This window comes from Neomonachus schauinslandi, chromosome 1 (assembly GCF_002201575.2).
Source record: "Neomonachus schauinslandi chromosome 1, ASM220157v2, whole genome shotgun sequence".
Taxonomy (NCBI): domain Eukaryota; kingdom Metazoa; phylum Chordata; class Mammalia; order Carnivora; family Phocidae; genus Neomonachus; species Neomonachus schauinslandi.
The window spans coordinates 80,720,084-80,740,252 of NC_058403.1; the positions used below are offsets into that span (position 1 = coordinate 80,720,084).

The 20,169-nt window shown below is 52.3% G+C and overlaps 2 protein-coding genes across 9 annotated transcripts; both read right to left on the minus strand.

Annotated features, from left to right (window-relative positions):
- Positions 1–1,080: 1,080 nt before the first annotated feature.
- Positions 1,081–8,486, minus strand: ABCF3 (ATP binding cassette subfamily F member 3). 4 transcript variants are annotated; one of them, XM_021692401.1, is made up of 21 exons: positions 8,335–8,486; positions 7,960–8,107; positions 7,740–7,819; positions 7,187–7,233; positions 6,891–6,988; positions 6,667–6,789; positions 6,233–6,499; positions 5,837–5,917; positions 5,687–5,746; positions 5,532–5,588; positions 5,399–5,421; positions 5,240–5,295; positions 4,923–5,123; positions 4,755–4,831; positions 3,410–3,454; positions 3,199–3,331; positions 2,356–2,444; positions 2,172–2,263; positions 1,852–1,984; positions 1,638–1,725; positions 1,081–1,544 (listed from the first exon to the last, which is right to left on the minus strand). In XM_021692401.1, exons 1-21 carry the CDS (start codon positions 8,405–8,407, stop codon positions 1,386–1,388), a joined length of 2,130 nt encoding a protein of 709 aa, XP_021548076.1. In that variant the 5' UTR covers positions 8,408–8,486; the 3' UTR covers positions 1,081–1,385. The 4 variants fall into 4 exon arrangements, with proteins under 4 accessions (XP_021548076.1, XP_044775994.1, XP_044775996.1 ...); XM_044920059.1 differs by having other exon boundaries at positions 7,978–8,107; positions 8,335–8,428; XM_044920061.1 differs by lacking the exon at positions 7,960–8,107 and having other exon boundaries at positions 8,335–8,353.
- Positions 8,487–10,811: 2,325 nt separating this feature from the next.
- Positions 10,812–19,911, minus strand: AP2M1 (adaptor related protein complex 2 subunit mu 1). Of its 5 annotated transcripts, none has more exons than XM_044914684.1 (12): positions 19,666–19,911; positions 17,509–17,625; positions 15,390–15,655; positions 14,553–14,635; positions 14,141–14,146; positions 13,805–13,940; positions 13,570–13,711; positions 13,166–13,285; positions 12,924–13,059; positions 12,783–12,821; positions 12,089–12,175; positions 10,812–11,417 (listed from the first exon to the last, which is right to left on the minus strand). In XM_044914684.1, the coding sequence occupies exons 2-12, from the start codon at positions 17,580–17,582 to the stop codon at positions 11,283–11,285; spliced, it is 1,224 nt and encodes a 407-aa protein (XP_044770619.1). In that variant the 5' UTR covers positions 17,583–17,625; positions 19,666–19,911; the 3' UTR covers positions 10,812–11,282. The 5 variants fall into 5 exon arrangements, with proteins under 5 accessions (XP_044770619.1, XP_021548385.1, XP_021548386.1 ...); XM_021692710.1 differs by having other exon boundaries at positions 12,089–12,200; positions 12,724–12,821; positions 19,666–19,784; XM_021692711.1 differs by lacking the exon at positions 14,141–14,146 and having other exon boundaries at positions 12,089–12,200; positions 12,724–12,821; positions 19,666–19,773.
- Between the last annotated feature and the right edge of the window lie 258 nt (positions 19,912–20,169).

A 20,169-nucleotide genomic window follows, 5' to 3' on the forward strand; every position in this document is an offset into this window, starting at 1 on the left:
TGAAAGGGCTGAGAGCCTGGCAAACAGGCAGGCACGGAGCCCACCCCAGATGGCCCCCGACTGGCCCACCTGCAGGCCTGAGGTTGGGAGTTTGGTGGGGGCTGTGAGAAGGCTCTCAGGACTTTGAGGGTGCGCATGGCCACAGACATGGGAGAGGGAGGGAGATTGAGGAGGCTGGCCGACGAGTGGCCCTTTGGCCAGCTTCCTGTGTCCATCAGCACCTGCTCTGTAGTTAACAGAGCCTTCCTGTCTTTATTCTCCTTTCCTCCAAAACAGGTTCTTTCCCCCAGCTACCTACACACCACGATAGCCTCAGGGGCTAAGAATCCTAGGTTGAGCTCTGTGACTACAATTCTCCATGAGGCCAGCCAGTTCCTTCTGTAGACTCTGGTTTCTCCGTTATCTTTCAGAAACGCAAGGTTCCTATTTTAGTGCCTCCTACAATTACATAGAGCAGCTGAGTCCTCAAGAAACAATTTTATAAGCCATACTACCTCTGTTAAACATCTCCTCTCCGAGATCGCTTCATTTGAAAACAAAGTGCTGTTTCTTCCCACTCGACCCCATTCTCAATTCCCTACATCCCAGGCCCCTACCTATGTGGTTCGAGGGAAAATAAAGAACATGAAACCACCCAAGCAAAATGGGGACAAAGATAGTTTCTTGGTTTCTCTTCAGCTCCATCTGAGGGTCTAGATCAGAGAAGCAGGGTGAGCCTAAGTCAGAGACCACTAAGCAGTTGACAAAACATGTTGGAGACCAGCTTACAGCATCAGTTCACTCCCACAAGCAGTGGGGCTGAGGCAGCAGAACCCAAGCCCCCTTCAGCTAAGACTGAGCCTGGGCTATGGGGAACAGCACCCCAGTGATGTACTACGCTGCCCTTCGGCCCACCTGAAGTCAGGCAGGTGACCTCTGAGGCCCAGCGGCTTTAATGACGTCTCCTTCCAGAGACTCGTTCTGCCATGGCTTCATCTGCATGACTGATAAAAGTGTTACAAAAACCCCAAACCACAGAGCCCACACCCCCTAACAGTGGACAAGTACTGCAGTCCTGCCAGGGAGCAGCAGAGAGGAGGCCAGGGAGATGCAGGGGGAGATTTAATTTACACAGCAGCCACTTGGGGCCCAGTCAGAGCCAGGGCAGCGGGGAGATCTATAGCCAGAGGGCACCTCCCACCCCTTCCCTTGAAGACCAGTCCTCACAGACACTTAGATGCGGCTCCCTGGGTTGTGCAGAGGATGCTCCAGTCAAAAGGAGATTTGGAGATAAGGCTGTCCCCAAAGTCGGGGGAAGTCCGTGGCCTGGAGATGGTTGCCTACATGGTGGCCCAGGGGTCTGAGAGACCAGTCCACGTCCTGGGCACAGTCCTCAGCCTGTGGCCCTAGAGGAAGCCCTCACGGCGGAACTGTTCCTGGAGGAGGGCGCGGTACTGGTCAAACCCGCCCTCGACCCGGGTGACGCCGCCGCCTTCGCACACCCACAACTCCCGGCACACCAACCGGATGAAGCGCTCATCGTGGGACACCAAAATCACACCGCCCTGAAAGAGAGGAGAGCGGGAGGCACTCGGGTTGGGGGGGCCTCAGGGGTGCTGAGGCTTGGGGAGGAGTGGGCAGCCTGAAGGCACACTCACTCTGAAATTATTGAGAGCACGGCCCAGAGCCTCAATCGTCTCCATATCCAGGTGGTTTGTGGGTTCATCCAGAATGTAGAAGTTGGGGCTGGAAGGCAGTACCCAGGGAGGCAGGCAGTTATGGGGGTTGGGAGAAAATGAACTCCCCTGATACGAAGACAAGACAAACAATTCCTACTAGGCAAGATGGGGAGAGGAGAAGGCAAGAACTCACCAGGGCATGGTCATCTGAGCAAAGGCTACCCGGCTCTTCTGGCCTCCAGACAAGCTGGCAACAGGGCGCACGGCCAGTTCTCCAGAGACGCCATACCGGCCCAGCTGGTGACGGTACTCCTCCTCAGGCCGCCCTGGAACAGGCCTCACCCCATCAAGTGGGTTCTTGACCCGACTCCCTCCCTTCACCCTCCCCTCAGCCTTACCTCCAAGTGCCCATGTCCTTATCCCTAGACTCAGGGCTCGCCGCTCAGCACCCCACCCCAAGGTAGGCCTAGCTGTAGGGGTCACCTCTTTTCTCGACCCAAATCCCTACGGTACCGGGAAACTTGCGGGCCAGCAGTTCCACAGCACTGACACTCAGGTCCAGCTGCTCCACGTGGTGCTGGCTGAAGTAGCCGATCTTCAGATTCCTACAGGCAGAAAGAGAGGGGGAAAGACGGGGTGGGAGGCGATGCCCATAGCGGAGTGTAGCTACACAGTCGTTGGGGACCGGGGGCTTTACCTGTGAGCATGTCTGATGCCCCGAACAGGTGCCAGGTCCCCCATAAGCAGCTTCAGCATGGTCGACTTCCCAGCCCCGTTCTCCCCAACCTGTCCAAAGAACCATGAGAATGCTGGAGAGCGGCCATGTGCAGAACACAGAAGCAAAGGAGAGGAGAACTGGCTCTGACCAATGACTCCTTCAACAACTAAAAAAAAAAAATATTAAGAAACTAGACATAAAAATGAAGGAACTAGTAAAAATGTAAAGGGAGGGCGCCTGGGTGGCTCAGTTGGTTAAGCGACTGCCTTCGGCTCAGGTCATGATCCTGGAGTCCCTGGATCGAGTCCCGCATCGGGCTCCCTGCTCGGCAGGGAGCCTGCTTCTGCCTCTGACCCTCCCCCCTCTCATGTGCTCTCTCTCTCTCATTCTCTCTGTCTCAAATAAATAAATAAAATCTTTAAAAAAAAAAAAAAATGTAAAGGGAATTGACAGCTAAATACCTACTAAGTGCAGGGGACTGAATCCTCCCAGTAACCGAGTGGTAGCTGCTATCTCCACTCAGTGACCAAGCTAGCAATTGGCAGAGTCAAGACCTGAAATCTGACCCTGATTTCTCCCTCTTCCGTGGTTTGAGAAAACTCAGATCTGAGACTAGGAAGATAAAGTCTTGCCCTACATATTCATAAAATACCACCAAACAGGTTTTCTATCTCTGCAGGGAAGTAGAGCAAAGTCCTTGGCCCAGGCCAACTCCTGCTCCTGCACACCACTTCCCTTTGCAGCTGAGGATCTGGGCCAAGCCACACCATGTGCTGGGATGGGAGAGTCCCAGCTCACGAAACAGAGAAACAGCAACCATACCACACAAATGCGGGACTCGAGATCAGCAGAGACGGAGAGACGGCTGAAGATGACGTGCTTAGGATCATAGTAGAAATCCACCTCATCTAGTTGCAGAATTGGCGGTGAGAACTTCTCAAATCCATCAGGGAACCTGCAGGAGGTGGTCGTGAGGAACATGGGAGCAGCCAGAAACACGAGCTCCCCACCAGCCTCTCGGCCCAGCACTCACTTCATCACCACCTCCAACTCCTTGTCCACAGGTTTCAGCTCTGGCCTGAGGAGAGAGGCGGCAGACTAAATTTATGGCTTTATTTAATTATTTTTAAAGATTTTATTTATTTATTTGATAGACAACGAGAGAGGGAACACAAGCAGGGGGAGCAGCAGAGGGAGAGGGAGAAGCAGGCTTCCCACCGAGCAGGGAGCCGGATGTGGGGCTCAATCCCAGGACCCTGGGACCATGACCTGAGCCAAAGGCAGACGCTTAACAACTGAGCCACCCAGGCGCCCCTAAATTTATGGCTTTAAAACTAACTTTGTTCTTATTATACAAGTAATATATATTCAGAGAAAACTTAGAGAAGGCTTGTACTCCCACCATCCAAACTACATTATTTTAGAATACCTTCTTCTAGTTCACTATATGCTGAAAAAATAGGGTTATCCTTTTTGTAGGTTTTCGGCCTACCAGTTAAGATACCGTGATAAATATTTCAGTGTCACAAAAACCTAAGCCTTTGATTTTAGGCTCGCCTCCCTGCCCTCCTCCAACCAGCACCCCTAGGAAGGTTGCTTTAAGATTAAGCCCCCAGTGTTCAACATCATTAGTCATTAAAGAAACGCAAATCAAAACCACCGTGAAATATCACTCACGCCCACTAGGCTGGCTAAAATTAAAAAGACAGATAATAAGTGTTGGCAAGGATGCAGAGAAATTGGAACCCTCGTATATTGCTGGTAGAAATATAAAATGGTATGGCTGCTTTAGAGAACAGTTTGGCAGTTCCTCAAAATGTTAAACATAGAATTAATTATGTTGTAACCCAGCAATTCCACTCCGAGGTATATACCCCAGAGAATAGAAAACATATGTCCATATGAAAACTTGTACACAAATGTTCATAGCACTGTTATTCATAAAAGCCAAAAAAAAGGAAACTTCCAGTATCTCTTGACTGATGAAGCAATGCACAAAATGCTGTATATCCTTACAATGAAATACTATCTGACCATAAAAAGGAAGTACCAATACATGCTATAGCATGAAAGAACCTCGAAAATGTTATGCTAGGTGAAATAAGCCAGGCCCAAAACATCACATGTTATAGGGTTCCATTTATATGAAATGTCCAGAATAAGCAAATAGATTAGAGAAAGTAAATTAGTGGTTGCGTAGGCCTGTGGGGAGCAAGACTAACAGCAGTGTAAAATGCTGCTTTCCTGTTGGAGAGGAAACTAAAGCTGGTTTCTAGAAAAGGGGAGATCTAGAATGGGAGGGTAAGGGGTGGACCGCAAAGTGAGGGAAGAAATTAAGAGACTAGGAGTCAGGGCCCGGTCAAGGGCACTGTACTCACAGCTTCTCCAGCATCTTAAGTTTACTCTGCACTTGAGAGGCTCTGTTGGCATTGTAGCGAAATCGGTCAATGAAAACCTGTGGGCGGACGAGCGTCAGCACTGGTCAGGTTCCCTCACTCCGGCCAACTCCGATGCCCACGGGATGGGCCCCCAGCCTGTCCCCACACCTGGATATGCTGGCGGTACTGCTGCTGTGCCTCATACTCCCGCTGCTGATTGAGCAGCCGCTCCTGCTTGCTCTTGATGAAGGTCTCAAAGTCTCCCCGGTAGCCATCTAGTCGCTGGCTGTGCAGGTGGATGATGTCTGTGGCTATGGCATTCAGGAAGTTGCGGTCGTGGGAGACGACCAGGATTGTAGAGGGCCATGTCTGAGGGGTCACAGGATGGCAGGCCCAGTTTGGGAGAGCAGTCAGCTTCCAGCCCCCCAGGTGTCTTAGAGGCAGACCTTCCCTAGACCTACTCTAACACCTATAGGCCCACTCACTTGCAGGTAATTCTCCAGCCACAGGATGGCCCTTACATCCAGCATGTTTGTGGGTTCTGGAAAAGTGGGGGAGGATACATTTGGGATTAAAGTGCTATAGAACCTGGATGTTGCCATCCTTCCCCACCCCAAAGTCAGGGTGCCCCCTTTCAAACTCACCATCTAGCAGCAGAAGATCTGGCCTATAGAAAAGAAGAATGTAAGCCTTGAGGTTTTAGGTCAGCAGCTCATGACTTCCCACGAGCCAAGGCCCATCCTCCACAGTATCCATACACTGACCCAGGAGACTCACCTAGCAAACAGAGCCCGGGCCAGGGCCAGCCTCATCCTCCAGCCACCTGAGAACTCCCTAAAGAAACGGAGATCACATCAGGGGTAGGTGTTCACCAGAATAGGCAGACGCAAAGCCAACAGTGTTCACAGCCAAGAATGGCAAGGGCCACTCACCGGGTGGGCTGCTGCTGCATTTTAGGGGTAAAGCCAAGCCCAGCAAGAATGACTGATGCCCTAGAAATGGAAGAAATGGAAGAACTTGGTTGAAACAGATAACAGAAGGGAAAGGTGAAATCTGAAGGAGGGAAGGGGAATTTTAAATACCTGGCAGGTGCCTTGTCAGCCTCAATCTCCTCCAGTTTGGCATATATTTCCGCCAACTGTGCAGCTTCTGAGCCCTCAGCCCTGGAGTGGGAATGGAGGAAGAGCGCTCAGCCTGACTGGGGGCAGTCTAGAGAGAATGCCCTGGGCTCTACGCAGTTGGAGAGCAGGCCACTGACTGCCTTGTTGCCAGGACAGGAATGAACTACAGGAAGCACCTGCTCAAGTCAGGGAGGCCAGTGGGCACTGTGGAAGGAACAGGGCTTTACAGCTCCACAGCACCAGGATCTAAGCTCTGCTGCTCACTAGGATGAGCGTGCAAGTTATGGATTGTGGCAGTACGACACGCACTCTCTGAAGAACCGTGGCTGCTGGTTATTCCCCATCTGGAGCCCTTACCTGCCAGTGGCAATCTGGGCACTGAGCTTCCGCTCCCTCTGCAGAAGGTCCTCTCTCATGGTGTCACTCTCTAGCACACTCTGCAGGGCAGGGGTGTCATCTCCAGCAACCTCCTGCTCCACGTGCAGCAGGGAAATGTGGGCTGGAACTCGCAGGCTCCGAGTGGCCAACATCTTCAGGAGTGTCGTCTTCCCCAGCCCATTTCGACCCACCAGCCCATAGCGGCGGCCCCACGCCAGGTTCACATCTGCTCCAGCCAGTAGTACCCTGCAGGGGTAGTAGGAAGAAGACAAAGGGTGCTGCTCCAGAGACAAGTATACAGCAAATTGAACCTCAAAAAACCTAATGTTATTTTAAGCCCCATTTCATCTATCCAAATTCTCCTTTAATTGGAAAAAGAAAAACGTAACCCCTCCCCACTGCCACTCCCTCACCTATCACCAAAAGACACATCAAAGTTCTCAATTCGCACATCATATGATTTGTTCTTGCCAGATGATTCCAACCGACTCTCTTTTCTGCTGCCTGCCTGGCTGGCTGATGCCTCTTCCAAGACCCTTTCAAAGGGAGAAATGAATGGTTTTTAGCATTCACGGCCACCCTTCCATCCCAATAGAGACTGCTCTATTCTCTTCTCAGCCCTTCTTGCTAAACTCACAGAGGAGTGCTGGTCTTGAGTGTGTCCTTCTCTGAGCGCTTCTCCTGCTTTGCCTTCAGTCGAGCCTCAGCCTTCTCTAGCTTCTTTGCATTCACTGTCTAAAGGTCCAAACACAACCATTTCAGCCTAGGTTGCAGGCTCAGAAAGGAGCCCCATAAAGAACATCTTAAGTTACCCTGCTTTCAACAAAAGACATAATCAGAAACCCCCGGAAAAATCCTCCAATATTTAAAGATAGTCAATTTCCACCCCAACCACAGACACAGACCCCTCCCTTTCTTCCTCCTCCTCCTCACCGAGGACTGTTCCCTCTTTAGCAGTCCTGGAAGTTTGGTGCCACAGTCTGTAAGCGATAAGAAAAGCAGTCACCTTCTCCCTGAGGGAAGGGAAACTAACATTTTGAGTAACTAGTATGAACCAGACACAGACATAGACATTTAAAGGAAAGCCTTACAATCCCAGAAATAGCTATCATCCTCCCTATATTTCAACCAAAAACAAACAAAAAAACACTTCCCAGATTAAGAATAGAGACTGAGGCAGATAAACAACTCCTACAAGCTCATGCAGTTGATTAGAAAGTCACAAAATTGGTAAGTAAACCTAAGTGTCCAGCCCCAAGGCCCACACGCTTCCTACCCTACCTAAGAGCTTGGAAAACTCTCCAACCCTACTCCCTTCATCAATGGCCTCTTTGCCCTCAGTAAAGACATCAACTAGCTTCTACATCCTCGTTCTGTTGGAAAGGGGTACCAGGAGTCCTGGGCTCCACGGGAAGGCTGGCTGGGTGGGGGGTGGAGGCTGAGACAAGGGCAGAGAGCAGCTAGTTCAATCTTCCCTCACTCTCACCGTAGTTTTCTGTTATCTTTGACAACTGGATGGGGGCGTCTAGTAGCACCTGGCTGTTTCCCTGGGTCTGTGGCTCATCCCTTTAGGGTAGGAACAGAAAGCGCAGAGTTAGGAATTGAGTAAAAAGCTCTACAGCCATCAGACCTTCTTCCCTTACGTCTTGTCTCCTTACCGTCCGCCCTCCCATCGCCCCCACGAATCCCCCTACCCTGGCACGTACAGGCGCAGAGTGTTGTACATGCGCTGGCACACAGCCCTGATGCCCGCGTCATCCTTGCTGTCCCCGGACACCTCCTGCAACAGTTCCCCCACCGCTTCCACCAGGTCATCCACAGACTCGAAGTCCGCGCTGCCGCTGTGCAAGACGCCTGGGCCGGGCGTGGCAGGTCGAGGAAGATACCGGGTAGGGTAGACACACAAGCCGTTTTAGTCCCCGAAACAGGCCCCACTCCGCGCTCCAGACCTAACCTGCCCTCGGGACAAGAGGTCACGCAGAGGAGAGGCCTAGCAGCGGTCCCAGCACTGCCCTCCCTTAGTCTTTCTCCCAATGACTTCCATTTTGGCCTCCCCAGCGCGCAGATTCGGTTCGGCTCACCCGTCACGTAGTCGAAGACCTGTCCGTCAATTTCGGGGAACTCGCTCCGCAGGATCTCAGCGCAAGTCGCCATGTTCCAGTCGGGCTCCCGTCCGCGCAGGCGCCGTTAGGCGGCAGCCAAGACGCGCCTCCTGCCAGTCTCCCAAAAGCTCGCCCCTCCTTCCACGGCGCATGCGTAGTGGTGATGTAAGAAAGGCGCGGAGTGCCCGGAACCGGGTGGACCGGGTGAACGGGGCTGGAGGAACCGTGCGCAAGCGCCGCTCAGAGCCTACGCTCGAGCTGCTCTCTGCGCCTGCGCAACGCCGTTTCCGCTGAAAAACTAGCCACATGTGCGATTCTCGCTGCCTTTTGGGAGGTGGCGCTCCGAAAGGCGGCGGCGGCGGCGGCGGCGGGGTGCACGAGACGGCCGTCGTCCCGCGGGTGGGAACCTCCCAAGAGACAGGCGGTTGATAAAGCACACGGACCTCGCTAGATCTCTGGGTTCCCTTGAGGCGCGCCTGTCTCAGCGCGCCCAGCCGGGTCCATTTTGGAGACCACCGAGAGCTCTGCTGACTCATGGTCGGTCCCTGGCCTCTCAGAAGCCTCCTGCACAGTTCTGGGCGGCCCACGGGTTTTGTTCTGGTCCCCAGGGCCTACGGGCTTGTTGTATTAGCCGGGCGGCCAGCCTCAGTTCTCTCACCTCTGACAGGTCAGCGGACCTGTGCAAATTGTGCTCACTCAGTCCAAACGTCACCCCCAAGGCACAAGCTCACTTAACCGCCAAAGGGCAAGAAAACGAGATCGACCAGTGCAAATTCATCAGTATTTATTCCCTACCTACACACCCAAAACAGGCTTCTCTGCACCAGGAAGCTCAGTAAATGAGTGTATAAAGCTACTTTCACTGATTCCCTCTAGAAGTTAGGAATTTCCCCCAAATGATGCTACTGCTTTACATTTAACATGAATATTCTTCCAACCTAAAGATTTTCACCTAAGATCCATTATCCTTTTGCCATCTAGAAAGATAATCCAACTATTTAAAGTTTAAAAAGCTTGGGGCACCTGACTGGCTCAGAGGAGCATGCAACTCTTGATCTCAGGGTCCCGAGTTTGGCCCCTCCTTGGGTGTAGAAATTACTTAAATAAAACTTAAAAAAAATGTTTAAAAAGCTAAGCTACTAGATCTAACAACCACTTTATAGGCAATAGATGGAAGAGGAATTTTTAAAAATATTTATTTATTTGATAGAGAGAGGGAACACAAGCAGGGGGAGTGGGAGAGGGAGAAGCAGGCTTCCCGACGACCAGGGAGCCGGATGCGATGTGGGGCTCCATCTCAGGGCCCTGGGATCATGACCTGGGCCAAAGGCAGACGCTTCATTAAGCGTCCTGGTTAAGTGCCCCTGGAAGAGGAATTGATGGGGAAACTACAAACGATGGCTTCTTCAACAACATTGCAAGAGCTGAGGAGAACCTATGGTTTATAGAATTTAAAAAGTGAGGGGCGCCTGGGTGGCTCAGTTGGTTAAGTACTGGACTCTTGATTTCATCTCAGGTGGTGATCTCAGGGTCATGAGATTGAGTCCTGCATTGCGCTCTATGCTGGATGAGGAGCCTGATTACAATTCTCTCCCTCTCCTTCTGCCCCTTTCCCCCTCCCCTGGCCCCTCTCAAATAAATAAATAAATAAATAGATAAATAAATAGCATTCATTGACCACAGTGGACCTTGTTTAGATCCAGACACAAGTAAAAAAATTCCACAGGACTCTTGGATTACGTGTGAACACAAATCACGAGATACTAAGGAACTGGCCATGAGCTGATAATTGTTAAAGTTGAATGATAGGACACGAAGGTTCATTATATCTCGATACTTCTGTTTATATTTGAAATTTTCTCTAATAGATTTTCTAGGTTTAAAATGGCTGAAGACAAACAAGGGAAAGATGGTGAGGGTAAATCTGCTTTTATCTGCTCCAATACACCAGCAGGGTATGGAATACTCCCCTCAAGGACAAGCTCATCACAAGATTCTTTGGAGAAGAGGAAGTTACAGAAAAGAGAATCTCTTTTATCACCCACTCACCAATGTTTGGGAAGCCTGGGTAATTGGGAAGAGGACAGAATTGAGATGTCAGTTTCTCAGGATGGTGGGAAAATCCAAATGTAAAACTTGCTTAATCTCTGCTAATTACAGAATACCTGCCTAAAGCTGAAAGTGAATTAGGGAAAGAATCTCTACCCTCAGGGGACTGGGACCAGGTGGAGCTGCTTGCCCTTGAGGTTGTGTTTTGGGGAGACAGGAGACCTGGGGTAACACCAGTCAGGATAAGGGCTTGGATAACCATGAAGGGCTTAATAATCGACACAAGATAAGAGTCTTAAGAGAATTCAGAATGTAAAATTCTACTCATAGCAGGCAGCGTGAGATTTGGGAAGAGCAATTCCAACAGTCCCCCTCCCCACCGAGCTCCCGCATTAACACTTAGCAACTCCGCTCTACAGAGTTTATTGAGTTTATAACTGGACAAAGTCACACGTGTACAAAATGAAGCTCACACTATTCCAAAGCAGAGTAGGGATTGAGGGCTAGGGATCCGTTACTGGCCTTTGGGGGAGCTCCGAGGTGAGGGGCAGCCAACCCTCCCACTCCAGAGAGATGTGGCCACAGGGGAGGGGAGGAGAGGGAGCCCACCTGGCTTTGGTCACAGAACACAGAGCCTGGCATTGGGCCAGGGCAGACGGATGGTGAAGTAGGAGCCCCAGAAACCACCCTCCCAGGGAGCCCGGGGACTGCTCCACCAGTCCCACTCGCAATGTGGTTGGTCCAGACCTAGACTCAGGGGCTGGTGCAAAGGGAAGGCAGCAAAGCAGGAGGGAGGAGACACTGAAGTGTGGTGGCCCAGGGCACCCAGACCTGTGGAAAAGGGCGGGTGGGGAGACAGGCTAGCTGCTACTAGGCAGCTAGCAGCGGGTCTCATAAATGCCACTGCGGCCAATGTAGCGCACCCATTTGATGACATCGTGGTCGCTGTAGTTCAGCTTCGGTTCAAACACCTTCAAGTAGCGCACCTTGAGGCCAGAGGGTGCGAATGGCACCTGGGCAAAGGACAGCTCCAGTTAGGAATGTGGGCTTCCTCTCACAGCTGCTCTACTCTGGGAAGTTCTGTAGCCCTGACCTACTTCATCTCTCGCTACTACAGGTGTTTGAATGCTTGGGGTCCTGAAAGAAGCTGGGGGAAGCTTAAGAAGAGTCTTCTTAAGAGGTTACTAAAGAAGAGAGCATATCCAAGAGTAACTAATATAATCACTTGGGTTTGAAGTCAGGCCTTGCCTGTGATAACCTGAATCAATTCCTTTAATCAGCAGGAGGCAACAACCAAAGACCCACTGTAGAACACACTTATCCTGCTCAATATTATGGGCTTAAAAAATAAGGTGGAGAAAATTATATGTCTAACATGCACAAAGCAAAGTCAGCCCATTCTCCTGTCTGTAAATAAACTTTGTGTCTTACTTGGCATTCAAGCAATCTAAATTTTTCCAAAAAATTGTTTTATGACAGCTTTAGAAGTCAAAGATATTTGTCAGTGTGAATAGCAATTTCTAGTAAGAGGCCTGAAGGGGGAAGGAATGGGTCTATGAATTAAAAGTCATTTCCCCTCTCTAGGTCTCATATGCAGGAAGTAAGGTACAGAAATTGACCTGAACAATCCTAAGATCTTTCTTAGCACACCCTGCCATGGCTCTAGGCCCCTCCTTTGCCATACCTCAAAGTTCATGGAAATGGGGGGTCGAGCCCATTTCTTCTTGTCATTGGTGGGCAGAAGTTCAATCTCTGCGCTGATTTGCGATTCCTTCATGCCTGCCATGCGCTTGATCCTGGGAAGAGAGGGGCAATAAGCAGGAAGTGCCCCTGATAGCTTGGAGGAGTTTCAAGGTGGAGGGTGCCTTTTTGGAGGGGTCAGGGGAAGGGAACTGAAGAGCTTGTGGGAGGTGCTAGGACAAAAAGTATGGGGAAGAACCTGATAACCACTTGCTATGGAACCTTGGGTATGCTATTCCTTTAGCACTGTTGGCTGCAGTTTCAGCTTAGATACACAGGCATGCTATCCCCTGCTTTCTATTTCACAGAAATATTACACGGGCAAACAGGGAAAAACATGGAAACATTTTGATAAATAAACGCATGCATGCACCTAAGTGCAGGCATGTGCACACTCACACAGAGGTACAGGAGTGAGAGCACAAGCAGAGGTTCCTGGAGAAAAAGGCAGGTACCCACCCCCCACCCACAACACACACACACACACTCTCTCTCTCTCAAGACAATGAAGGTAAAACTTAAAAAGAGGGTACACCAAAGCATTTTGAGCCCTGCGGTGGCCTCGTGAAGGAGACTCACTTCCACACGATGGCGTTCTCGCTGGCCTTGTACTTGGCCTTCCCCTTCATGCAGATCACCTGTACCCCGCTTGTGTTCAGTGGGGTTGGGATCCTCACCTAGAAGCGATACAACGGTCAGGGCGCTCTGTCAAGCCCTGACATCAGCTGCCTTTATACCTGGAGACAGTGCTTTCTCCTCCCCAAGTTCCCTGTTCTCACCTCAATCTTCTGAGCCAGTAATGAGGGCTTGAAATTGGACTTGATGACCACCTTAACCTCCAGCTTGGTGCGTCCCACTTCTCGCACTAGTGGGATCACCCGGAAAGGAAGGATGATGTCCTTGGTGGTACGATACCTTTAGGGGTGGGGAGCAAGGTTGGCATAGGAGAGCCTGTCCTCCTCCCTCTCCCCCGTCTCTCTTGGCCAGCAGCACCCCCTGCCTCCTCACACCCCAATGGCACCTCATTAGCTCAAACTCTCCATCTGGTGGGATGAAGCTGATGCTGCGTTCAGAGTCAAACTTGCTGAGTCGCACACACTGGTGGAAGGTGCAGTCATCGATGGCAATTGATTGCTTCCCACTGCGAGCAGGGGCAGAAGGTCTCCTCGTTGGTACAGGAGTGTGGCAGGAGAAAGTTGGCTGGGACGCTATCCCACCCCCAAAACTGCCACATCCTGGGTAAGGCCTGTGCTACAGACTATGGAAAGCTACCAGAATGGAGAAAGCTGGCAACCAGGCAAGCACACCCTTGGGAAGAGGAAGTCTGCATTACTGCAGAAATGGTATCTTGAAGGAACTTGTGATAGCCCAAGCCCTGCTCAGCCCTCCAAGGTCCACCCTCTCCCAGCAACCCTGCTCAGGCACCTCTTGCTTGTTTCATCAGCTGTGCCTTTGCCTTGCTTCTCAATGACAATCTTGTCATTCATCCCAAACTTGCACTCAGGCATGCCACTCAGGTAGCTCTTCATCACCACCCGGCCTGACACATGGGCACTCAGCACCTGCCCTGGTGATAGACAGATACATGGGAACATTGGAGTTAGGACGAGAATCCTGCCCTGATCCTGCCTCTCTAGCTTCATCACGAGAGGGCTCTCACCCTGGGGGGACATGAGGAGGTTCACACTCTCCAGCACATCCAAGAAGAGCTCATTCCGGCGATACTTGATGCCCTCCCGCCGCCAGCCAATCTGCCCGGTCACCTGGCTGGTGATCTGGGATTGCTCTTCTTTTGTCTACATGGGGGGACAGAGAAAAATACTAATGGCCTCATTCCTCTCCACCTTCAATGATCCTGTCTCTATCCCCACTCCACTCATTCCCCCTCCCTTTTAGTCCCCACCCTGTAATTCATCCTCCCCATGAGCTCCATGCGGCAGGGCCCGAAGAAAACTGGAGCAAAGCTGTAAAGGTGGAAGCTGAGGGAACAGCTTACCTGATGCTGGAGGCCAAAGGGCCAATGTGATGCCCACAGGAAGCAGGAGGGGAGCACAGACGGGAAGCAGCAGGCAGAAAAGAAGAAGGCAGCTATAAGGCCTGGATCCTAGAGGAGGGCCCACGCTCTCTCCTCCTGAGGAACACCAGGCCTCCAGGGCAGCCCACACCCTTCCTTTCCCCAGTGCAGAAGGAAACTGCTTGAACTGTATTCCCAGTAACAGAGATGCTGAGTCAGCTGCTCCTAGGGTGGAGGGCCACATACAGCAAAATAGGCCTGCAATCATGGTAGAGGGCTCAGGCCAGCACTTCCTGTCAAAGGCGGGCTCTTGAGTCAGCTGAGACAAGGCTGGGGGGGGGGGGGGCTCAATGAGGATGGGCCCCACCCTTGCTGTGGCTGTCCCACTGAGTACCTGGCTCTTGATACCCTGCTGAGTGATGAAGGTTTTCAGTGCTCCTGTCTCTGAATTCTGTGGATAGCCAAAGTCCAGGATCTCTGCAAAAGGAAGGGAACCATCAGCCCCTGGAAAAAACTGAAGGCTCCTTCAGTCCAATCCCTCCCCTAGTCTGGACCTATCTGGCCAGCACAGCCCTAGAAGAGTACGGGATCATCTGCAGCAATGTCCTCTAGCTTTGTAGCATTTACTCTGGGATTTGTGCTTCATAAGAAAACATAATTAAAACGTCAGATTTTTTTCACAGAGAAAATCAGAAGAATCTCATGGACAGTGGGTAAGAGATCAAGAAGCACTGAGTCCTTAGAAAACAGATCTGGGAAGGGAGAAAGACTCTGTTCCCTTAAATCATACCCTACAGAGGAACAGAGATAATGCAACCCCAGCAGTTGGTAATATCTCACCCTCCTTCAGGCTCTGAGGCAGCTGTTGAGATAGAAAGCTGGAAGGACAGTCAGTGAACTAAGGCCCAAACCACAAAAGTAAGAGGGAAATGTGCTTAACTGCAGGAGGCCCAGCTACCAAGCCCCACAGTTAGGTTCCTAGCCCCCTGAAAGATCTTTTGGTCCTCCGCCCCATCTCCCCATACCTCCACTCGCTAGCCTATTTCTGTGTTCTACTTCAGAGCAGCCTTTAGGGCTGAATTTAGACTGGCCTTTTCAGGGCTCAAAAGACCAGACAGTCAGGAAAGAAAGTTCACAGGACACTGGAGGGAACCTCACATGTGCCCCTACCTCCAGGCTAGGCCCCATCAGGTCCATCCCCACCCTGGGCCCACCGCCCTGCCAGCCTCACCATCCAGCAGCTCATATATGAGCACAAAATTGTTCTTGATGTTCTCCTCGCTGATCTTGCCAAAGTAGGCAGCCATTACGTCACACATCTTATAGAGGAATTCGAAGACCATGGCAGCATTGACATTCTGCTTGGTGACAGCTGCCAACCAGATGTTGGACCGCTTAACATGGAAGAAACTGGTGCGAGCGATGTTGGTGACGGGGCTGCGAACCTGCTGCCGGGCGTGGATAACATTGACCCGAAAGGCATCCACTGCATTCCTCCTGAGGGAAAAGGTACATAGGGGCTGCTCAGCACCCCATCAAACCTCACTCCATGGGGATCAACCACAGCTGCTAACAACCTTTCCCCCTTTCACTGCTTAAGTCTGACATGTACTCTGAAGCCAATGCCTAAACCACTGGGGCAGTTCCCTTGTGGCTCCCAGCAGAGGCATGGGAGTAGGGCCGGAGCTGAGCTGGTGTCTGAAGGCCACCAGAGACAGGGAAGTCAGGTGGGAATGACAGGAGGACAGGTGTGGTGTTAATAAAGTTCACCAGGCTTAAGGAGGTATGTTCCCGACTCCCAGGCCTGGCCCCAATTTCCCAGCTGCCACCTCTCTAACTTCTCATTAAGCTCCAGGCCCAAATGAGAAAGATACCCTACTTCTTCTTCAGTTCTCCCACTTGTGATCCTACCAGTGGGGAGGCGTGGCTTTTCTAGAACTGAGACAAAGCCACCATGACTTTGGAGAAGGCTCTAATCCACTGAGAAAGAAGCACCAAGGGGCCATGGAGCTGGGCCATTCATTCCTGTCCAGGATCCAATTCCAGGACGAGTTCAGGGAATGAAAACAGATGAAGAAAACAATGATGGGGGGGCAGGGCCCCCCACCCACCTGTGCCTGGGCGGCAGCTTGATAGGCTGCTTACCTATTGCTACGGCAGCCAATGAGATGGGATGAGAGAAATGACGCCAGCAAGAAGAGGAGAGTGACAGCAACGAGAGAGAGGATTAGACACACAACACACTGGGGTGGGCAGCAGACACCATGAGGTGGAAGCTGACGAGCAACAGGCAAGGGGTGGGAAAGCACAGCAAGGCACGCAAGACGGTATGTGCCCTGGCTTAAGCAGGTCCATCCAGGGCAGGAGGGAGTGCAGATGGGTGTAGCCAGCCAGGTTCAGGCAAGCCAGGCACTCCCACAACTCTAGTGCATGCCCACCACCAGCCAATGGACAAACAGCCACAAAGGCCAGGCCAGCCCACTAGCCAGGGAGCTGGGAGCCAAGGAGCTAGGGCACTGCAGCAGGCCCATTCTATAACTACCTATCCTAAACTCTTAAAGGAAGAAAAACAGGGCAGCATGAACCAGAGGAGCCTAATCTCATTAGAGCTGCTGAGGCTGTGTCCCCTCACTCAGGAAAGAACAGCGGCATGCAGGGTGGGGCAGAATGAGAAGGCAGGCTGTGCCTCCTTGTTAAGGTCTGAGGGACCCAGAACAAGGAGCTCTTCCAGGTCTACTCTGATAGGCCAGAAAGGGCCACATGGCTCCCTGCCCTTCCCTTAGTGACCCGGAGAGTGCCTCAGGCTTGCTCACAACCTCTCTTCTAGGAGTGGCCCCAAGGAACTGAAAACAGCTGAGTCAGCAGCCTGCCTCCTCCCGAGAAAGAGAGTGGGAGAGGATTTGGAAGCCTGGAGAGGCTTTCAAGAGAATCCAGTGAAGGCTCTCACCATGAGAAGGGCTTCTGAGAGCAAGACTTAGACTAGTACCACTAGCCTGGCCACTAACTTCAGCCCCTGGAGAAAGATCTCCCTCCTCCTCAGAGGAGGAATTGATCTGCCAGGGCAAAAGCACTCATTTCCAGCAAGTAGGTCTGTCACTAAGGGAAGCAGACGGCAGGAAGGGCAAGAGTTCCTAAGACTGTGGGGGCCACACCATTCCACAGGTCCCGCCTATTGCCAGGCCAATACCACCAGACCTAATGGGAACCAGGCTGTATTAGCTGAGCTTCTAGGATGCAGCAAGGGATGGGGGTGGCCCAAGTCAAGTCTCTGGTAGGAACGGACCTGGTCCTACATGCTGGGGAGGAGGGATGAAGGGTGGGGGCACAGCTGGCTCAGCCAGGGGACTCACCCGATGTCATCTCGGTAGACCCGGGAGATGAGCACCTCCCCCTTGTGATTATAGATGAATAAGCCTCCAATCATGGCGGCAGCTCAGTCTCCAAGGCCCATCGCTCTGAGAACAGACCTAGGACAGGCGGAGGCAGGGTAAGGGAAGGCCTGAGAACCTCTGCCAACATCCTCTGTGGGGCTGTGCAGGTCACTGGCTGGGCTTTTTTCCCTGACTCAACCCTCCAGTAAGTGACCCTGAAGCCCTCCCCAGGCATGCCCCTCCCCTTAGCCAGGCTCCAGTTCCTGTTTATCCCACACTGGAAAGGAGAAAGAAATGGAGAGGGACTTGGGCCCAGGATTCTAAGGCCATTTTGACCCTCCCTTTTCTGGGGCTGAGCCCAGAGAGTAGCCCCCTCCCCCTCTTCACAGTGCTGAGCTCAGCACGGATCCTTTTTGGCCCCTTCCTGTGCAGACTCTCACTCAGACTGTAGCCGGTGAGTCACTGTGAAGGCCTGCCTGCGGCTGCAGGAATGGCGGTAGGAATTACTCCACTTTGTTCAGGTCTGGGGCCCCCAGGCACAGCTTTAGGAGCACCCAGTCTCTCAGGCTCCACTACCCTTCTGAGAAGACTGCAGGGCCTGAACCTGCTGCTCTCTAATTCACAGAAGTCTAAACATTCCAGGAAAGGGTGTGCAGGGCGTGGGGAGGAGAGAAGGGAGGCCTTAGGCCCTGACACCAACCCAGGAGTGTGGCTCCAACCAATCCCAGGCAGTCAGATAAGCAGGCAAAAGAGCAGAGTAGAAAGGCCCCAGCCCTGGCAGACTACACTTCAATGACCCAAGCTGCTTATGAGTTATTTTTAACCACCTCCCTTTCAAAAAGGGAGGATCCCTCTCAGCTCCCAAAGGCAATAAAAATAAGGGGGGTGGGGGGTGAGGGGTGAGGGTACAGTTCATAAAATGAAGAGATCAATCCAGCTGAAATTCTATGATTCCAGACCCATGACATAACTCATTTCTGGCCTGAGTACCTACAAGCAAGGGGCGGAATATGTGAATTATCCAAATTATTTGGGTCAAATTAATTTAGACTGTTTGCAAGGAGAAAAAGGGTTAATTTAGTTCTAGATTTCCTGAATTAGCTCTGGTATTAATTTCACAGGGCAGAGGGAGTTTAGCAGACTTTTCTAAACTGGAAAATAGAGCTTATTACTGTGGCCATCAGGGTCTCCCAAACTCAGTGAGAGGTCTCTCAAGGTGGTGGTGAACACATTTCACCCTTCAGTCCCAAAGAGGCTGGGAGAAGAAATGCAAAATGGAGGTAGAGCCCTGAGCAAAGAAGCAAGTTCACAGGTATCAAGTGGTAGGGACCTCAGAGCACCAAAGAGCAAAGGTTGGGCCCAGGGCAGGAAGGGAATACTGAGTTAAGGGGAAAGACTGGTAGAAACAGCCAGGCGGTCTACTTCAGGTGAGCCTGCAGCAGCAACAGGGCTGGGGGGAACATCTGGAGGAAGGAGTTTCCAGTGTGACAAAGGTAAGGCTTTGAAGAGGAAAAAACAGTAGGGAGAGACTGACAGTGGTGAATAAGGGAAAGCTGGGGCTGCGTAACTTGCTTTGAGGTTCAAGCGTAGAGGCATGAGCGGGTGGTGGGCTTTTCGCCCTGGGGAGGAAGACATCGCGGGAAAAATATGGCCCCACGGGGGTGCGGGGGCTGTCACAGGCCTGAGGAAGAAGAGCCGCGGGGTGTCACTCAACTGGGAGGAGGGGGTACCGCAGGGTGGGAGGCTTGTCACAGTCCAAGGAGGCGGCACAAGGGGGTGTCACTGTCCTAGGAGATGGGGGAATTGTCCTTGCGCTGAGAGGAGGCGCCAAGGAGCAGGGGGGGTTGTCACGATCCCGGGTAGGGGGGCGCCGCGCGGCGTCCCCGCTCTGGGAGGATTCCAGTAAGTCTCCCTCTCACGGGAGGCGCTGGACGGGTCAGGTGGAGGGCGCCGCTCCTGGCCCGTCCTGCAACCGCGCCCCGGGCGCCCCCGCCCCGCCGTCAGCTCCCTCCAGATCTGAAGGCTGAGGCCAGTCCCGGGTGTGGGCAGCTTTCCGCGTAGCGCAGTGCAGGGAAGGGCAAAGCTGGGCAGCGTGGTAGGCGTTCTCCCTCACCCCTGACCAGATCCCGAGCTTACCTGGTCTCCGCGACCCCCTGCTCGGCCCGCCCGGCCACTCTCCAGATCCCAAGATGTCCGCCCACCCCCTGCTCGCTTGCCCGCTGCCTCGGCTTTCACCGCAGTGCCGCGGCCCCGCCCCGAACACAGTTGCGCGTGCGCGTCCAGCGATCGCGCCGACTACATATCCCGTCAGGCCCCTCGACCTTCTCGCTTACAATTTTAAACTTTCTAGGTTTAGCAAAACTACAACTACCCGAATGCCTTCGGCTGGGAAGGCGTGCCTTGGGGGAGGGATAGGCGTGGCCTTATCCACCCTTTCACGAAATACACATCCCATCATACGCCACTCCACTCACTTCACTTTCCCCACTGAGCATTCTGGGAATTGTAGTCTGCAATCCATCCTGTTCCTATTTCAGCGTTGAGGAAAGCTTCAGAGAATTAATACCATTTGTTGAAGCCCATCTGTCAAGACTGAGATTGCTGTAGGTCTTTTCTGTCTCCGGAGTCCGAGGACTGGCT